The sequence below is a fragment of the Neolamprologus multifasciatus genome, chromosome 15 (genome assembly GCF_963576455.1).
Source record: "Neolamprologus multifasciatus chromosome 15, fNeoMul1.2, whole genome shotgun sequence".
NCBI classification, from domain to species: domain Eukaryota; kingdom Metazoa; phylum Chordata; class Actinopteri; order Cichliformes; family Cichlidae; genus Neolamprologus; species Neolamprologus multifasciatus.
In genome coordinates this window covers 3121884-3140435 of record NC_140453.1, presented here as the reverse complement: position 1 = coordinate 3140435, position 18552 = coordinate 3121884, and the positions used below count along the sequence as shown (strand labels likewise).

Below are 18552 nucleotides of genomic sequence, written 5' to 3'. Positions count from 1 at the left end.
CAAATAAAATCTGACTTAAAATGAATTAAAAATGTCTCTAACTTTACTTAAAACTCTAACTTAATAATTCTGGACGTCAATGTTATAGGCATTAAAAGTCCTGTTGTAGTCAAGAAAAAGCAATGACAGAGCTACATTAAAATAAAGAGAATATTAGAGTCAGTGATCATCAAAAAAATAAAATAATAAAACAATATTCATTATTGTTTTTTTATTTATTATTATAATAAAAATAGATTTATTATCAAATAAAAGCATTTATTATCTAAAAGCATTACAATCGCATTAATGCTTTTAGATGTTTGTAATCCATTTTTCTTCTATGGTCTACTACCACTTGTGTGATGTTGCCTTATTTTTTGTAATCCCTGTGAATCAAAGTGCACAACACTCCACTCTTTGGTCTGAGTGTGCCAGCATCCAGGATGTCAAAGGTCTGTCCCGGGACAAGAGTGAAGTCAAACCTCTGGAGCAGTTTGGCCATCACCACTTTAGCCTCCATCTAAAAAACACACCAACACCCACAGAGATGAGTCAGTGTGTTTATAGGTGAGTGGGTCTTCACATTATTTAGCCAGACTCACCTGAGCAAAGTTCTTTCCCAGGCACGCACGAGGACCGAGGGAAAAAGGGTAGTAGCAGTAATAAGGCCTTGAACAGATAAGAGACAGCCTCAGTTACTGTGAAACATTTTCCTCATTAGGTAATAATGACCAAAAACAAGAATAAAACATGTCAGCATGGTGAAACAGTGTGTTCCTTACTTGGGAGCATCTGGGTGAAATCTGTCTGGATCAAATCTCAGTGGATCCTTGAAGAATTTCTCCAGTCTCCCACTCACATAGGAGCTGAACTAAACATTAGAACAGTTTATTATTTATCTCAATTCCAGGTAACTTTTTTTAAAGGACTTAAGCTGGTGGGGGGGCTGTTTGAGTAAATGATTAGAAGCATAAGCCTCTATTTTAATATATATATATATATATATATATATATATATATATATAAATAAAGAGATCCATCTTCAAACCAGAAGGTATTAAAACATATTTAAAATCTTCACAACTTACAAGAGCAATAAATCCTCCAGGTATGTGGATCCCATCAATCACCATGTCTTCAGCAATATGACGAGATGTGCCCGGAGCTGTGGGGTACATTCTCAGAGTCTCTTTTAACACCTGGGAGAAGATTACAAGGAATACGTGTGATGTGTATGTGTTAGTCTGCATTTAACCCATTCACCCAGTGAAGCAGTGGGCAGCCACTGACTACTGAGCTATCCCTGCCTGTAAACAGGTCTTGTTGTCATAACACACGAGATGCAGTCTTTCATTGTTAGTTGACGAACTTTGATTTTTAATGTCATGGATTCACACTAAAAACATTACCACAATTTTCAAATTGCCACATGTACCTGTGACAGGTAGACCAACTTGCCCAGGTCATCGTAGCTTATTTCATGTTTCAGCCCAATAACATCGTCCACTTCTTTCTTCGCTCTGAGAAATGAGAAAACTCCATAAGAAACCAAAGTTCACTTGTTCTAATGGAAACTGTTATGTGCTATATTTTGAGTTCTTACCTTTCCAGTATATCAGGATGTCTTCCAAGTTCCATGATGCAAAAAGCCAGCTGATTGGCTGTTGTTTCTTGGCCTGAAATAGCACAAATGTTTTAAAATTGAATCACAATACCACCTTAAAATGAACCAACTCACCCAAGCGTTTGTATTCTTAATATCGACACAAATCTTTTGATTGAAAAATCAAGTGAAAGCAGTTCCAACAAACTATATATGAACTACGCTGCTGTTTTTCCATTGCTTAGCCGTTTTGAAACTAGAGGTCAGTCAGAATGTAGATCTGACAGCGTAAACAAGAACACTGGACATTCATGAGGAAAAGACCAAAGACACCATAAATAAATGTCTATACAAAGACAACATTATAAACAATGTAGCTTTAAGGCACTGCAATACATGTGTCACTTTTCAGACCTAGAAACTATTAGTCTTTATGGACCAGCTGGGTTCTGGATTTCATGACCAACAGTCCGCGGTCTGTGAGGATCCACAATGTCTCCTCATCTTCTATACTCCTCAGCACTGGCTTCCCTCAGGGCTGTGTGCTAAGACCCCTCCTGTTCACGATGCTTACATATGACTGCTCACCAAACCACCCTGGCTGTCAAACTGTAAGGTTTGCGGATGCATCACAAACAACGAGGAGACCGGTTACAGGAAGGAGGTGGAACACTTGGAGGATTGGTGCAGGAAAAACACTCTCTGCTTAAATGGGAAGAAGACCAAGGAAATTATTGTGGACTTCAGGAGGGGAAGACACACACACCCCTGCACGTCAGAGGTTCTGCAGTTGAAGCAGTACCCAGCTACAAGTACCTGGATAACAACCTTACCTGGAAAAACAACACTTCCTGTCTGATCAGGAAGGCACACCAGAGGCTCTGCTTCCTGAGGCGGTTGAGGCGTGCGAGACTTGAGAGCTCAGTCCACATCTCCTTTTACAGAAGTGCGGTGGAGAGTGTTCTGTGCTCTGGCATCAACGTGTGGCACAGAAACTGCACTGTGGCAGAGAGGAAAGCTACAGAGGGTGGTGAAGGCTGCACAGAGTTGTCAGAGGCAGCCTACCAACCATCACAGAAATATACACCTGATGCAGGAAGAGGGCCACCTGTATCATGAAGGACCCCACTCACCCAGCACACACACTCTGTCCCACTCCCTCAGGCAGGAGGCTGAGGAGCATTACATGCAAAACCTCCAGACTGAGAACCAGCTTCATTCCAGAAGCTGTGAGACGTCTCAGTACATAATGGACGAGAAACTGCAACTGTAGCGCCTTAATCACTACGGATACTTTGCTGCTAAAATATTTATACCTACACTTCTATATCTATACTGTTACTCAGGTTGCTGCACTTCTCTTACTTGTATACTTTTAGTATTTGATACTATTTTATTACTTGTTATTCTGTTGTTTTTTTAATGGAAAACCAGGACCGTGGGTACATAAAATCGTTGCAACTAATGTAAACATGCAATGAGAATGACAAAGCTTCCTTGAATTTCCATCTTTTATATACAGTCTTTTGTAATGTACACAGCTCATTTAGTCAGTAATTTATGTTCGTGTGCATTATATGCATGTTGTGAATAACTAGAGCAAAACTTGCCAATAAATACAATTATATAAAAAGTCACACTAAAGATTGTGATCATGACGTAACTATGTGAGCTGCAGGAGCCTGTCACTGGAGGAGGGACGGGTCTGTCACACAGCATTTTAAACATTAAAGCTGAAATAGAAACTCACCAGCAATCAAGAATGTCACTAAGTTGTCCAACATAAACTGTTCATCTTCTTCAGTCATGCTTTTCTCTGAAATAATAAGAACATAGACAAAGAAATCAAATATTAATTAACATGTCAATGTCCTGTACTTACCCCGCATTTTAAAATTATCAGTCAGGTTTATTTTCTGCCTCCATAAACAGATATAAACACAAACCTCCATGGCTAATACGATGGTAGGATGATAAATATTTAATTTATTGCATATTTTAGAGATTCTTTTGTTCCAGCAGCTGAAATACAAATACTACTAGTAGTAAACTTACTAAGAATAACTGAGTAAGTGATTAAGCAAACAAACAAAACACACAAGAGCTACTGCAGCAGGCTGCCACGCAGCCACGCAGCATGGCGCCGTCCCTCACGCTGAGAATGCGACGTCTTTTCATTCATCTTCATTGTATTTCTTTAATCTTTGTGTAATATTGATAGCAGTTTAAAATCTGTTCTTTCCCAACACAAAGAATCTATAATATTTCTCTTATCCAGTCTAATCAAATGTCAGATTTAGGGGCTACAACCTTGGTTGGCAGTTTTGATGATTTGTGTCAGGATGTCCTTGGGAACCTCGTCACTGTTTTCAATGGCGATCTTCCTCTCGTGGATCCACTGAGCTCCAGTTTTACGCAGCAGGCGGCAGGCTTCCCTCACCTCATTAATAAACGATCTGTTCTTTGGATTGAACTGGAATTGCAGATTGAACAATTTAACATGTCACACTGTTAACAAGGCTTTTGTCAAACATACTTCATACTAAACAAAAAAGAATCGACATCTCAAATACCTCAAAAAATATGTCTCTAATATAGGTAACCATTCCTTTCAGACATGTCTCAATGGCTTTAGGGAGAGGTGAAGAATTCCTCAGCAGGTCCAAGTCCACCCCAAAGGCAACCTGAAATTTATCAAGAAAAAAATGTATACACACTCACCCTGTAGAAACTGTAAAATTGACTGTAATATAATACCTTAGCAATAACATCCAGAGTGACACAGTTGACAAGATGGAGCATATTAGCTTCTGTTTTACTGTCAGCAACATCTGCAAGTTTATCCATCAGTTTCTCTGCTCTCTCATTGAAGGTTCCCATCAGACCTCTCAGATACCTGGAAGTAATGATAGCTTTAACCGGAGAAGCAGCACATCCAGGACATCCCAACAAACCATCACAGAAATTCATTAATGTTGCACAGAAAAAAGGGAAATGTTTCCAACCCTGAACAAGTGGTTAATCAAGGAGACTGTTGTGTGTTTTTGTGATAACTGAAACTCACATGCTGCTGAATGCGGGGTCCATGATCCGGCGCTGTTTGTACCACTGCTCATGATCCCGTGCTGTTACCAGCCCATTGCCTAAGAGCCTTCAAAGAAGACAGTTGAGAAAATATTTTTTTCAAATTTGTGAAAAAATAAGGGTTTAAACAGTTTGGATTTGTCAGCTGATTTTTACTTTGTTAAACTGACATTACAGGATAGTATCATATCCGTTTTAATCTTAGTAAAAGGAACTGAACAAACCACAGCATCAAAGCTCACGTCTACCACTAAATATTGGTAAATGAGCGCAAGTCACACACTGGTATCTGCTGATATCAGCCTTATTTGACTGATGCAAACCAAACTCAAAAAAAGTGCGTGTGTGTGCGCGTGTGGTGGGGGGGTTAGCGTGTTATTTACCCTGGACAGGTCACCATCCTGTTAATCTAACCCGTGCTCAGAGAGAACAGGCAGACACATGGAGAACATGCAAACCGCACGCAGAAAGGCCGGGACAGATGTTGGATTTAAACCCAGGTCTTTCTTACCAACTCTGCTTTTGAATTAGTGTATCCTTATAAAAATTAAAAGCGAATGAAGCAGACTGATAAGTCAGTTTTACCTCTGACCAAACAGGTTGGCAAGTCTCTTGTAAGAAAATGCATCCTTGGAGTACTTTGAGGACATCAATATTACCTGAAGCAAAACGACAGAAAAACATTGAACAGAAAGAGGACTTAATGCCAATTTTATCGAGTTATGCTTTTTGATACAAAACAAACTTCACTATTTCACACACTGAGGTTAACGGCGGGATTTACCTTTGTTGCTTCTGGATATGACACAGACACTAGGACATAATGAAGAGCATTTATCCTGCACACAGGCCCATACTCCTCTGCCCTGTAAACGACATGCTGTCATTTAAATGATACACTTAAACATCATTATTGACACTGAAATGCTATTTTCAACTGCACAAAAACATCGTTTGTACTTAACTTACCACTCTAGGAATTTTTCATGTACATTTCCGCCATTTTTTAATATCCTTGAAAACGTTGGTGAATGTCCGAGGAGAAAACTGGGGAGACGAGCTTTAAATTAACAAGATCAGTCGCACATAATGTCTGAACAAGTGTTTTACACAACAACTTCACCTACCTGTCCCTCGGTGCGCCGGGTATGTGGTCATATTTCATATGAATGAGTTTTACGTACAAGCAGTATGCAAGAAACGCAACGATAAGCAGAAAGAAGAGAAATGTAAGAGCCTGAAGTGCCGAAGTCAGAAGTGTGCTGGAAACTGCCATCCTGATGGTTGTCCTTTCTGTTAGGAAGTCCGCTGCGGATAACGCCGCAAAAGGTCCCACAAGGCGACACAAAGGGGCCTCAGGGGGTCACGAGCTGATGTACTCTTAGTAGGAAGGTTGTGTCAAGAAGCGCATCCAGCGTAAAATCTGTGCCAAATCAAACATGCAGATCCACCCACTGCTGCGTAAACAAATGAGCTGTTCATCAAGCACTCCAAGACTAGCAGTTAATGCAACACTTGATCATTGCACTGTGGCACAAGGATATAAATCACTCATTCAGAAACCATTCAGAAAATAGAAACCACTTTTTTCCCTCAAAGTGAGGAAGTAGGATATTTAAACATGTACTCTAATTAGTTTCTTGCTAAAGCACACTTCAAGCAGGACAGTGTACAGAGACACACCAAATGATCAAAGCTGTCAAATTACTTCTTCTTCCTCTCAGCTCTGGTGCTCAAACAACAAGTACTGCACCTCTGATTGTGTCTCCATGTCACCTGCTATGGAATAAATGGAAGTGGGAACAGGTGCGCTGGAGAGGCAACAGAAAGACAACCCCCACAATGGGTGAAGGATACAGTCCATTGCTCTCTCCTCATCTTTCCTGACTGACTTTTCTCTAGTTTTAGGGTCCTCGTCACTACACTAGGGCATGCTCCTGCAACACAGCAGTAAATGCATTTGAAATGAGCCATTCTCACAATGTGTGCTTCCCACTGGGCCGACAACTGTAGATAATAGTGTTTTTCCATGGCCTGATGGAGCGTGTTCTTAACCTGTGTGACGTCATCTAGCTCATCCTGTTAAAAGGAATATATCAATTTAAGAAAAGTGCATACATGCCTGCCTAAAAAAGTAGAAAATTTTAGCATTTACACAGTTTTCATTTTATTTACACCCCTGGTCCTCTCCATTCCCTCAGCCTTTGCCCAGAAACCCACCATTAAAGTTCTTGTTTATAGTTTAGGCCAAGTTAAAAAAACAAAAAAAAAAGAAAAAAAGTAGCAGTTCTCCATCACGCTGGTTACTTCAGGGGTCTCAAGACTGACTCAGAGGGATTCAGGGTTCAAAACTCATTTTACTGTCATTCAGCACTACCTCAGGAAAGCAATGCAGAACAAAAATATGTGGCATGAGCTCAAATAAAAACACAAAAAACCTCATTGCGATGTTTAAAAAGAGGCCAGTGTGATACATAAATAAATGTATAATAACAAAAAACAGTGCTGCATATTTGAAAACACAAATAAAAATGATTCAATTATTGCACAAGAGAGCCGATGAGCTGATTGCACTGAAAATTCTTTCTTGGCAGATTTGTAGAGTATAATAATCTACAAAATAGCAGCTGTTTGAGCTGTGCAACAGTCTGACAGTGTTGGGAAGGTTACTTTTAAAATGTATTCCATTACAGATTACAGAATACATGCCCCAAAATGTATTCTGTAACGTATTCTGAATACTTTGGATTACTTAATATATTATCATGCTGTTTACAACTACATGAATGTACTATTGCTGTGATTTATTACTGTTACTGAAGGTCCGCGGCTCCGAACCGTAGTAAAGGGACCTCTGGCTAATACGGTGGGTTCTGTGTCGGGCTCATAGCCGAAAACTAGCTTTACTTTGTTGTCTGGGTCACTTTGCTAGCAGAGACAGAGAGAGGTGTTGAAAGGCTGCTCCAACGGAACTTATTGTTTTTGGAGGAAAACACGAACACGGTGTACAGTCGAGTCTTAATAGCTTACTTACAACTGGGCTCGTCAGGCTCTCTTCTTGGCTGCAGTGGTTATTATTATATTTACATGCTTCCAGCTCCCGTTTCTGCTCGATGACAGCTCTTACTTTTCCTTTTTCTCCCTCCCTCGCTCACAGACACATAACGGGTATGGCAGTCCATTCTCCCTGCAGCACGGACTACACTGCCCATGATGCTACATTCTTTAGAGCTATACCTGTAGCATTCTGCCTGTTAGCTTAGCACAACAACAACAAAAAGGCCTCTCTCACCCAGGAAACACGCAGAGAGAGAGAGCGTAACCCTGTAACCATGGCAACCGTAACGCTGCCGCCTGGAACAACAGAACGTAGCTGTCAAACAAAACAGTCCTGACCCGCCACAATATGAAACAGGGAAGTACCGCCGTGTAATCCATTTATTTCAACAAAGTAACTGTATTCTAAATACCACCTTTTTAAACGGTAACTGTAACGGAATACAGTTACTCATATTTTGTATTTTAAATACGTAACGGCGGTACATGTATTCCGTTACTCCCCAACACTGCAGTCTGATAGTGGTTGGAAAGAAGCTTCCACAGAGCTGCAATGACCTGCACCTCTACATTAATGTCTGCCTGAAAGCAGGAGTGAGAACAGACCGTGGTCGGGGTGTGAGGTGTCACTGATAAGGTTTTTTTGCAGCGTTGTTGGGCCAAGCCCTAAATAGATGGCAGGGTGACCCCACTTGTCCTCGTTCTCATGCTAGAGATATGCTGCTTGTCAGCACACTCTCAGTGGCGCCTCTTTAGGAGGTGGTGAGAACATCTGGACTCAGATGTGACCTTTTCAGCCATTCTTGATCAGTGAGGTGGTGTGCAGGGACAGACCGTACATCACATCAACTCCCAGGAAGTTCGTGTGCTCCATGCTCTCTGCTGCGGTGTCGTTGATGTAGAGCAGTCTGAACGAGGGCCGTTTCTTCCTGTAGTCAGTCACCAGTTTCTTGGTTTCGTTCACATTCAGGAGAAAGTTGTTGTTGCTGATTCACACTGTGAAAAGCTCCACTATCTCTCATCGTTGTCCTGGATCAGACCCACGGCTGTTGTATTCACAGTGTACTTAATAGGATTTATACAAAAATCTACGGAACAATCGTGTCATCATGTCAAGGATATTGTCATTTAAGCAGGTGACTGAGGGTTTCTTTGGCGCTGGGATGATGTGATTTGTAGCAGGATGGCACAGCGTCTTGGAAGTATGCAGACTTAAACAAAAAAATTCTGTGGGATCTCAAAATTTGTTTTCATTTTCATAACATGTAGCACTTTTATGAAAATCTTGGATGCTATGCAGGCACAAAAGGTTCCTCGGCTCACTGGTTATTTAAAAAAGTCACATCAAACTATGTGATGATTTTGTGCAAGATTAAAATGCTAAGTGCAAATGTTATTATACCCAGCACTCCCCATGATGTTACCATATATATTATCATAATGAAGACATAAGCATGATTACATTCATTTCACATGAATTTACAGTGTAGTTTTTTTTTTTAATCACAAGTTTTAGACAGGAATAAAAATAAAATCAATCAGTTTTACCCTTTAAACCAGAGGTGTCAAACATGAGGCCCGGGGGCCAAATTGGCCCATGGACATTAATATTACAGCAATGAAATTCAGTAGTAAGTAAACAATTTAAGGACAGAAAAGTTTCTATTTTTCAACATCTACTACAGAAAGTTTAGGGTTTTTTGTTATTGTAAAAACAAAAACAGCAACAAAAACAAAAACAAAAACAAAAAGTCCTCAGTAAAATAAAATTTAAAAAAAGAAGAGAAAATCCATTCTGTTCTTGACAAGGATCTTTTTACACATTTATTTCTACAATTTAGACTCAAAGAGTTGTGCTGATTTCAGTTACTAAAGAAGCATTTCTTAATCATGTAGAAAAACTGAGACATAGTGTTGAAGCTGTACTTTCTTTTTCCCTATATTAATATATCCCAGGGACCAAAAATAGACCACTTTTTATGTAAAGTCCTTTAAGATAATTTATTTTTGTAATCCCTGTGAATCAAAGTGCACAACACTCCACTCTTTGGTCTGAGTGTGCCAGCATCCAGGATGTCAAAGGTCTGTCCCGGGACAAGAGGGAAGTCAAACCTCTGGAGCAGTTTGGCCATCAACACTTTAGCCTCCATCTAAAAAACACACCAGCACCCACAGAGATGAGTCAGTGTGTTTATAGGTGAGCGGGTCTTCATGTTGACTTACACTGTCATCCTCACCTGAGCAAAGTTCTGTCCCAGACACGAGCGAGGACCGAGGGCAAAGGGGTAGTAGCAGTAATAAGGCCTTGTTGAACAGACAAGAGACAGCCTCAGTTACTGTGAACCATTTAACTCATCTTTTCTGAGATAATAAAGTGTGTGCAAACATGAAACATAATAAAGTCAGCATGGTGAAACAGTGTTTTTCTTACTTGGGAGCATCTGGGTGAAATCTGTCTGGATCAAATCTCAGTGGATCTTTGAAGAATCTCTCCAGTCTCCCGCTCACATAGGAGCTGAACTAAATATGAGAAGATTTAATTTTACATTTTAATCATAAATGTATTTGTAATTGCTTGAATAAGACCTCATTTTTTATGTTTTTCTGGCAACTTTGTGACAATTTTGTTTATACATACACTACCAGTCAAAGGTTTGGACATATCTTCTTATTTTCTTTATTATGGTTTTTCTTTTTTTCATGACTATTTACATTGCAGATTTTCACTGAACGCATTAAAATTTTGAATGAACTCATATGGAATTATGTAATAAACAAAAAAGTGCAAAAGAACTCAAAACATGTTTTATATTTTAGGTTCTTCCAAATAGCCACCCTTTGCTTTCCACACTCTTGGCATTCTCTCGATGAGCTTCATGAGGTCATCGCCTAAAGTGTTTTTCCAACAGTCTTGAATAGGGATGGGTACGGGTATCCAGTGCCATGATGGCACCGGTTCTGCCATAAACGGTAGTAACCAGACCGAAAAGCAGCGCACATTTCGGTGCTTTTTTTTTTCCTGAGCTGTGATACACTTTTCTCTAGATTCTAGCCAATCATTTTACGTTTTGAGGATAGTAGGTGGGTCCAGGTACGTACGTTCTTTTAGAGCAGAGCTACAGATTAAAAACGCCCAAGGCGAAGCGGTCAAAAGTCTGGCTGTACTTCACAGCAAAAGATGCTAACTCAGCAGCTGCAACAAGTGCTTTAAGCTGATACTGTGATACTGTCAAAGGAGGTAACACCTCAAATCCGATGAAACACCTGGCGACGCATAGCGTTTTTTTTAAAGCCGAGAAATGCGCCGTATTTGATAGCTTGCTGCGAGACCTCACACCGTGCACATCTACTGCGGGTGTGGTGCCTGTTATCGACCCGGAGTTAGCAACATCCCCCAAAAACCCGAAGAGGAGAGTCCTGGCCCCTAGCCCTGCCAGTGTAGCAGAAAGGATGAGGATGATGATGCAGCAGCAGCCGTTCTTCTCTGCATGAGTAGCTTAATGTTGTTCGTGTGTAATTTACATTGAGTAGGCTAACCATGTTATTACATTAATGCATGTAAGGTGAACTAGCAAACATCATCATAGCTACATGCGGCTGTCTTCTTGTTTGATGGCAGATGCTCCCTTCACCCTGGCCAAAAAGGCTAAAATGACCAAAGAAAAAGTGGAAAACAGTTAAACATGAGAGGTTTTTGGACAAAGTTGGTGTTTTTTCCATTGATTAAGCTGCTTCCAGCCAAGAGTGATACCATATATGCCCCATAGCTGCAGAAAAGGCTAACATTGTTATCTTTTTACAAAAAAACAGCTGAACATGAGAGGTTTTTGGACCAATTTTGTGTTCTCCATTCTTTAAGCACCGTTTAAGCACCAGCACCGTTTCAAAAATACCGGTTTGGCACCGGTATCGGATCAAACCTAAACGATACCCATCCCTAGTCTTGAAGGAGTTCCCAGAGATGCTGAGCACTTGTTGACTCTCTTGCCTTCACTCTGCGGTCCATCTCATCCCAAACCATCTCCATTGGTCAGGTGACTGTGGAGGCCAGGCCATCTGGTGCAGCCCTCCATCACTCTCCTTCTTGGTCAAACAGCCCTTACACAGCCTGGAGGTGTGTTTGGGGTCATTGTCCTGTTGAAAAATAAATGATGGTCCAACTAAACACAAACTGGATGGGATGGCATGGCACTGCAGGATGCTGTGTTAGCCATGCTGGTTCAGTGTGCCTTCAATTTAGAATACTAAACTGAGACTCTTGGTCTTCCTTTCCTGGTGCGCTCCTCAAGTGAGCCAGTTTCATTGTAGCGCTTGATGGTTTCTGTGAATGCACTTGGGGACACATTCAAAGTTTTAGCAATTTTCCAGACTGACTGACCTTCAGTTCTTAAAATAATGAAGGACTGTCGAGTTTTCTTTACTTAGAATTCATATAATGGCGAGAAGCAATCAGCTAACAGGTGACTACATCATGCTTATTGAGAGAAGGCCAAGAGTTTACAGCGCTGTCAACAAAGTTAACAGTGGCTACTTTCAGGAATCTGTAAAACATATTTAGAGTTATTTATCTTTTTTTCTTCGCTACATAACTCCATATATCTTGCTTCATATATTTGATGTCTTCAGTATGTAGTTATCATTTAGACTTACAAACATATTAAAAAGAAAATGACTCACAATAACGCCAAATCCCCCGGGTATGTGGATACCATCAATCACCATGTCTTCAGCAACGTCACGAGACGTGCCCGGAGCTGTGGGGTAAATTCTTAGAGTCTCCTTTAACACCTGAAGGAAGGTTACAATGAGTGGTGCACACTTTGGGTGAGTTATTAAAATAAATAAATGAATAACTAAATTTACATATACCTGTGACACGTAGACCAGCTCTCCTAAGTCGTCATAGCTTATGTCACGTTTCATCCCAATGACATCATCGACCTCTTTCTTCGCTCTAAAAAATAAAAATACAATTTAGAAAACCAAACTTCACTCTATATATTACACAGTTATAACTGCAGAAATATTACCTAAAACATCTTTAGAGGTTAACACAGGTCGTATGAGTAAATATGTAGAAACCAATTAAATAGATGACAAAAATATTTTTTTATAGAGAAAAATGCACATCTATCTACATGTCTGTGGGCTTCATATGTATAATAATCTCAGGATTGGGAATATTTTTGATGTTTAATATTTGGATGGCTCAAATTAGAAGAAGTTGTTTTCACACAACGGGTTGACAATCAGATCTGAGGGACACACTGATTGTAAGAACTGGGATCAGACTGACTGTACAACAAGTGTATCAAGCAAGATTTGTGAAGATCTCACAGACTTTTGTTTAAGTCATCTTTACTTGTAGGTTCAGTCAGCTGATGTTTCAGGTTATATTCATGCAAAAATATAGAAAATTGTAAACAGAAAATGTAAATTGTGAAGTTCTGTTTGACTTCTTACTTCTCCAGTATTTCAGGATGTCTTCCAAGCTCCATGATGCAAAACGCCAGTTGATTGGCTGTTGTTTCTTGGCCTAAAATGTTACCAGTTTGTCAATAATGCGTCACGTAACAAAAATAAATCATACGTTTCTTTTTCTTGATTGCTATTTTATTCATTTGCAAATGTTATCGTCCTCGTCACAAACAAAGTTTGAAAAGAGTATGTGGCGGAGCGTGGTCTGTGGCGCGGCTATGGGGAAGGCGGACACACCTGAGTGCCATCAGCTCATAACACCTCAACTGCATTTAAGTCTGGACTGGGTCTTGGGTGAGTTGTTGTTGGTGTGTTTGGCTGACAGCTTAAAAGCTGCATCCGAGTTGTAAATGACAACCGAAATAAAGAAGAAATGCTGAAAAGTGCTGAAACGTGGTCAGGTCTGTCATGCATCTTTTACAGAGTAATAAATATGTATATACATTTTTTTCTTTGGGGGGGGGGTGGTCAGGGTTATATGGTCAGGTTGTTCTGTCACAGTCTGGCTGGGGCAGACTGTATGTGTTTGCAAAAGAGGACTCAATCGCAGACCAAAAACTGAACGCGGCGTGGATTTAACAAAAAACAAGCCGTTTATTGAGGCTAGCAAAAAGGGTACAAACAAAAGGGCATTGGTGAAACTAAACAATAACCTAAACTGACTGAAAGCACACGGACTAAATACACACAGGAGGATAATGAGGGAAGTGGGAACACATGGAGAAACAGCTGACACACATGAACATAATGACGTCACAAGGAGGGAGTAACACTAAAAACATTGAACATAGGAACACAGGACCCCTTCAAAATAAAACAGGAAATATAATGAGACAGACATGAAACACACAAAGGGCAAGGGAGGCTTCACAGGGGTTGAAAACACAAGGGGGAACTAATAAGCAAATGAACATAGGAAACCTAATAAGCTTAAACATACACTATAAACATCAAAAGAACTAAAACTAAAAACACTGGGTCATAAGACCCAGGATCGTGACAAAAGAAGCTTCCAGCCGCATTTCACACATCAAAGCTGAAACAACAGAGACTCACCTGCAATGAAAAATGTTACAAAATTGTCCAGCATAAATTCTTCATCTTCTTCAGTCATGTTTTCCTCTGAAATGAGGAGAGAATGGACAGATACATCGATATTTAACTTCTCCTGGTTTCCAACATTACTTACAAACCACATGCACCGAACTGAGAAGGCATCAAAAACTGTGGGTCACATTTTTGTTCTATTCACTTTGTCTCATCACAAAGAGAATAAAATATTGCTCTAGTCTAGTCTAATGTGAAATTTGGGAACTCCAACCTTGGCTTGCAGTTTTGATGATTTGTGTCAGGATGTCTTTGGGGACCTCGTCACCGTTTTGCATGGCGGTCTTTCTCTCACTGATCCACTTGGCTCCAGTTGTACGGAGCAGGCGGCACGCTTCCCTCACCTCATTAACGTATTGTCTGTTCTTTGGATTGAACTGGAATGGCAGACTGAAGGGTTTAGCCTGTCATTCTGATAACAATGTTGTTGGCAGACATACTGCATAACAACAAACGCTGAAGTAATACCTCAAAAAAAATCTGTCTCTAACATAGGTAACCATTCCTTTCAGACATGTTTCAATGGCTTTAGGGAAAGGTGAACTATTCTTCAAGAGGTCCAAGTCCACCCCAAAGGCAACCTGTTATCAAGATAAGACATGCACAGCAATTCACTCACGCTTAGAACATGATTGTAGCCTTTATAAAAAGGTAGAAAAGTTAGAATAAACATGTTTTTTATTCTTCAGTATTAAGAAAAAAAACAGCATGTTAAGGAAGCTCTAAAAACCTTAGTAATAACATCCAGGGTGACACAGTTGATGAGATGGAGCATATTAGCTTCTGTTTTACTGTCAGCAAGCTCTGCAAGTTTATCCATCAGTTTCTCTGCTGTCTCATTGAAGGTTCCCATCAGACCTCTCAGATACCTGGAAAAAACAAAAGTTTGATACAGAGGAACAGCGACTAAAGGATTAGTCGCTGTTCGTTATTATAATTTCATAACTCACAAGCTGCTGAACGCAGGGTCCATGATGCGTCGCTGTTTGTACCACCGCTCATGATCCCGTGCTGTTATCAGACCATCACCTAAAAACCTTGAAGACAGTTAAGACAATGATTTTAAAAAAAAATCTGTGTAGTGACTTCAAGAACAAACTAAAAGTCGCTGAGGGGCAAAAGAATCCAAAACTCAGTGACAATAAAGAAATAATAAAAACATTAAACAAATTATAGCAACACATTCACCCTCTCTCCTGCCAGGCGGGCAGGTGCCTGATACTGGCAATCAACACTGTCCCAACCAACCACAAAAATATTATGCAATGAGTTTCATGATATACACCAACCCTGCAAACATCACTGTTAAAAATTACGATAGACAGCATGAAAATGTCTATGGGGCGCCGTTTGTAAAGTGAAACATGCTGAAATTAACGTCAACATTTTTCCACATTTAGCTCAAAACCTTACAAAAACATGTTTTTTCGAGTATTTTTTTTACAACATTTAGTAAAATATTTGTAACTTTTCATCAAATGTTAAATCTAAATGTTAAATGTTAAATCTAAATGTTAAATCTAAATGTTAAATGTTAAATCTAAATGTTAAATCTAAATGTTAAATGTTAAATCTAAATGTTAAATGTTAAATCTAAATGTTAAATCTAAATGTTAAATGTTAAATCTAAATGTTAAATCTAAATGTTAAATGTTAAATCTAAATGTTAAATCTAAATGTTAAATCTAAATGCTAAATGTTAAATGTTAAATCTAAATGTTTAGGCTAACATGCAAATTTATTGTACGGATCAGCGGAAATACCAAAATAAAAGCTTCCCGAAAACCTCCGGTGCAAAATTGTGTCTGCTCTCCCCGCCATGTGCTGCTTCACTTCTTGCCTACGAGCATGTCCAGCGATTTTGCTGGACATGTGCTGCAGCGATTGTGAAGTGGAGACTGCAGCTGCTAAGAGTGCACTACTGCTGAACCTTTGGATGGCCGACAAAACGGATCTTCCGATGTTTTCAGCTAAATCGCCGGACGTGCTTTCTCATGGTCCGCACCGGGTTATGGCTGAATTCCAGTGGAATGACGGTCCCGCCATAATAGACATTCCAGCCATGTGTTCCAGACCTAAACCTAACCTTATCCCTAACCATAACCTTATTCCTAACCTTTACTAGCAGTTAAATGACATAAAATAGTGTTTTCCAAAGCGATTTTTAGAAAATGAACGAACATGTGTAGATCGAGTCCAAACGGTTCTCATGTGCTCTCCTTTTTCCGATGCCGTCATTTAGGAACGGCATCGGAAATGTTGACAATTTGTCACCTAGCGAAAATTATTACGCTTAGGGAGTGAGAACGTGTCTGACCACTACCGGCACACTTTTGCACCGGAGGTTTTCGGAAAGCTTTTATTTTGGTATTTCCGCTGATCCGTGCAATAAATTTGCATGTTAGCCTAAACATTTAGATTTAACATTTAACATTTAGATTTAGATTTAAATATAATATTTAGATTTAACATTTAGCATTTAGATTTAAATATAATATATAGATTTAACATTTAGATTTAAATATAATATTTAGATTTAACATTTAACATTTAGATTGAATATTTAACGTTTAGATTTAACATTTAAAATTCTGTTTTAAATATGATTAGTTACAAATATTTTACTAAATGTTGTAAAAAAAAAAAGGAGCTAAATGTGGAAAAATGTTGCCGTTAATTTCAGCATGTTTCACTTTACAAACGGTGCCCCATAAATGTCACCATCATAAATTCGTACATGGCTCCTATTATATGATCACTGAGGTCAGGAGTTAAATAAAATGCTAAGATGTGATGCAAGGAGAGTATCACAACATGGTAATACTATCATGTTCTATTCATTATGACTAATAAAGTATGTACACATAACTACAATAAAGTGACTCAGATAATGTGATACATCACCTTTGACCAAACAGGTTGAAGAGTCTTTTATAGATAGACTTCTGTTTTGGGTATTTTGGGGACATCAGGATTTCCTGAAACCAGAAACAAAATGACACTAAAGTCTGACAAAGAAGAAGAAGAGGGCTTTAAATGTGATCAAGTCCCAGTTGGCACTGTTTACTAGCAGGGACCTCTGCCAACAGGATTGATGGGTGCACTTTCACACACAACAGGTTTGTTGCACTGTAGTCATTTTAAACTGAAACAGCAGAGATACACAGGTACTGCTAATCACAATAATTCACAGATTTACAGAAATAGACCCTTTATTAATGACACCTGTGTACTGATGTGAAAACTGTCAGGTGACAAGTGTTTACCTTGGTGGCCTCTGGACAGTACGTACACAGTGAAACGTAGTGAAGCACATTTATCCTGTAAACAGGTCCGTACTTCTCGGCCCTGCAGGTGACATCTTAATTAAACCTTTTAAAGGCGTATGATATTAATAACGAGATTCTGCAAGCACTGTAATACAAAGAGTACAGTAAGAACTGTAATGTATTTGTTGTATAGGCAGAAATTTATCCCCTAACCCCCTTTTTCTTCATAAAAACATCGTTGTTGGGTTTTTTTTTTACCACTCCATTAATTTGTCGTATATAATTCCGTCATTTTTCATCGTCTTCAACATCGTTGGTGAGTGTCCGAAGAAAAAACTGAGGAGGAAACAGCGAGTTACTCTCAAGTAATGTCCGCATAACTGCTTCAGCCGACGACTTTTCCTACCTGTCCCTCGGCGGCCCGGGGATGTGGTCATACTTCATATGAATGTATTTAATGTACAAGCAGTAGCCAAGAAACGCAATGACGAGCAGAAAGAAGAGAAACGTAAGTGCCCGAGCAGCCAGGCTCAGAAGCAGGCTGGAAAGTGCCATCCTGGAAAATGTCCCGGAGACGTCCGTGTTAAAGGTGTGTAACAAGTGTCCCTTGACAGTTTGCTGACTTCTGCCGTGTGATTGGCCCAGGAGCTTTAAAAGGTAGTGGGGGTGTGGGGGGAGGTCAGTGGTCTTCTGTGGGAAGTTCCAGACTCTGGTGCGAGTGGGTATATTGTTCGGTGTGAGACTTTTGCCGTTTTGTTTGGATAATTTATTATGGTAGGTGCCCGTTTTAAATACGTGCTGCAAAACACGAGTTTTAATGGAGGAATCAATCAAGCTCTAGATCGACTGCGCGCGGGGAAATAGATCAATATTGTAGGTATATTGAGTGTTTGTTTTAGATCTGTGATTTTGAATCGTTTAATAAAACTGATGTTTTATTGGATAACATTTTAATCGATAGTCTTGATCGTG

At 39.6% G+C, this 18552-nt stretch overlaps 2 protein-coding genes across 2 annotated transcripts; both read right to left on the bottom strand.

The window, feature by feature from the left end:
* Positions 1–236: 236 nt before the first annotated feature.
* LOC146501300 (cholesterol 24-hydroxylase-like) lies at positions 237–6073 on the bottom strand. The gene is made up of 15 exons (XM_085132157.1): positions 5797–6073; positions 5639–5716; positions 5454–5535; positions 5255–5328; positions 4650–4736; positions 4343–4481; positions 4159–4269; positions 3896–4058; positions 3336–3401; positions 1586–1658; positions 1418–1502; positions 1071–1181; positions 765–853; positions 585–651; positions 237–502 (listed from the first exon to the last, which is right to left on the bottom strand). Exons 1-15 carry the CDS (start codon positions 5943–5945, stop codon positions 353–355), a joined length of 1524 nt encoding a protein of 507 aa, XP_084988283.1. The 5' UTR covers positions 5946–6073; the 3' UTR covers positions 237–352.
* Positions 6074–6491: 418 nt separating this feature from the next.
* On the bottom strand, positions 6492–18217 carry LOC146501299 (cholesterol 24-hydroxylase-like). Its single transcript, XM_085132174.1, has 15 exons — positions 17987–18217; positions 17839–17916; positions 17578–17659; positions 17216–17289; positions 15262–15348; positions 15042–15180; positions 14780–14892; positions 14526–14701; positions 14261–14326; positions 13190–13262; positions 12596–12680; positions 12404–12514; positions 10158–10246; positions 9964–10030; positions 6492–9876 (listed from the first exon to the last, which is right to left on the bottom strand). The coding sequence occupies exons 1-15, from the start codon at positions 18133–18135 to the stop codon at positions 9718–9720; spliced, it is 1548 nt and encodes a 515-aa protein (XP_084988300.1). The 5' UTR covers positions 18136–18217; the 3' UTR covers positions 6492–9717.
* Between the last annotated feature and the right edge of the window lie 335 nt (positions 18218–18552).

What these genes read in the sequence shown, in the direction of transcription:
- LOC146501299 (XM_085132174.1), bottom strand. Translation starts at nt 18,135, where the DNA reads ATGGCACTTTCCAGCCTGCTTCTGAGCCTGGCTGCTCGGGCACTTACG. An exon ending in CATCAAAACTGCAAGCCAAG is followed by an intron (nt 14,327 to 14,525) that starts GTTGGAGTTCCC and finishes TCCTCATTTCAG; the next exon opens with AGGAAAACATGACTGAAGAA. An exon ending in TGGGACAGAACTTTGCTCAG is followed by an intron (nt 9,877 to 9,963) that starts GTGAGGATGACA and finishes TGTGTTTTTTAG; the next exon opens with ATGGAGGCTAAAGTGTTGAT.
- LOC146501300 (XM_085132157.1), bottom strand. Translation starts at nt 5,945, where the DNA reads ATGGCAGTTTCCAGCACACTTCTGACTTCGGCACTTCAGGCTCTTACA. An exon ending in GACCCCGCATTCAGCAGCAT is followed by an intron (nt 4,482 to 4,649) that starts GTGAGTTTCAGT and finishes CATTACTTCCAG; the next exon opens with GTATCTGAGAGGTCTGATGG. An exon ending in CTGGAGGATTTATTGCTCTT is followed by an intron (nt 854 to 1,070) that starts GTAAGTTGTGAA and finishes TCTAATGTTTAG; the next exon opens with TTCAGCTCCTATGTGAGTGG.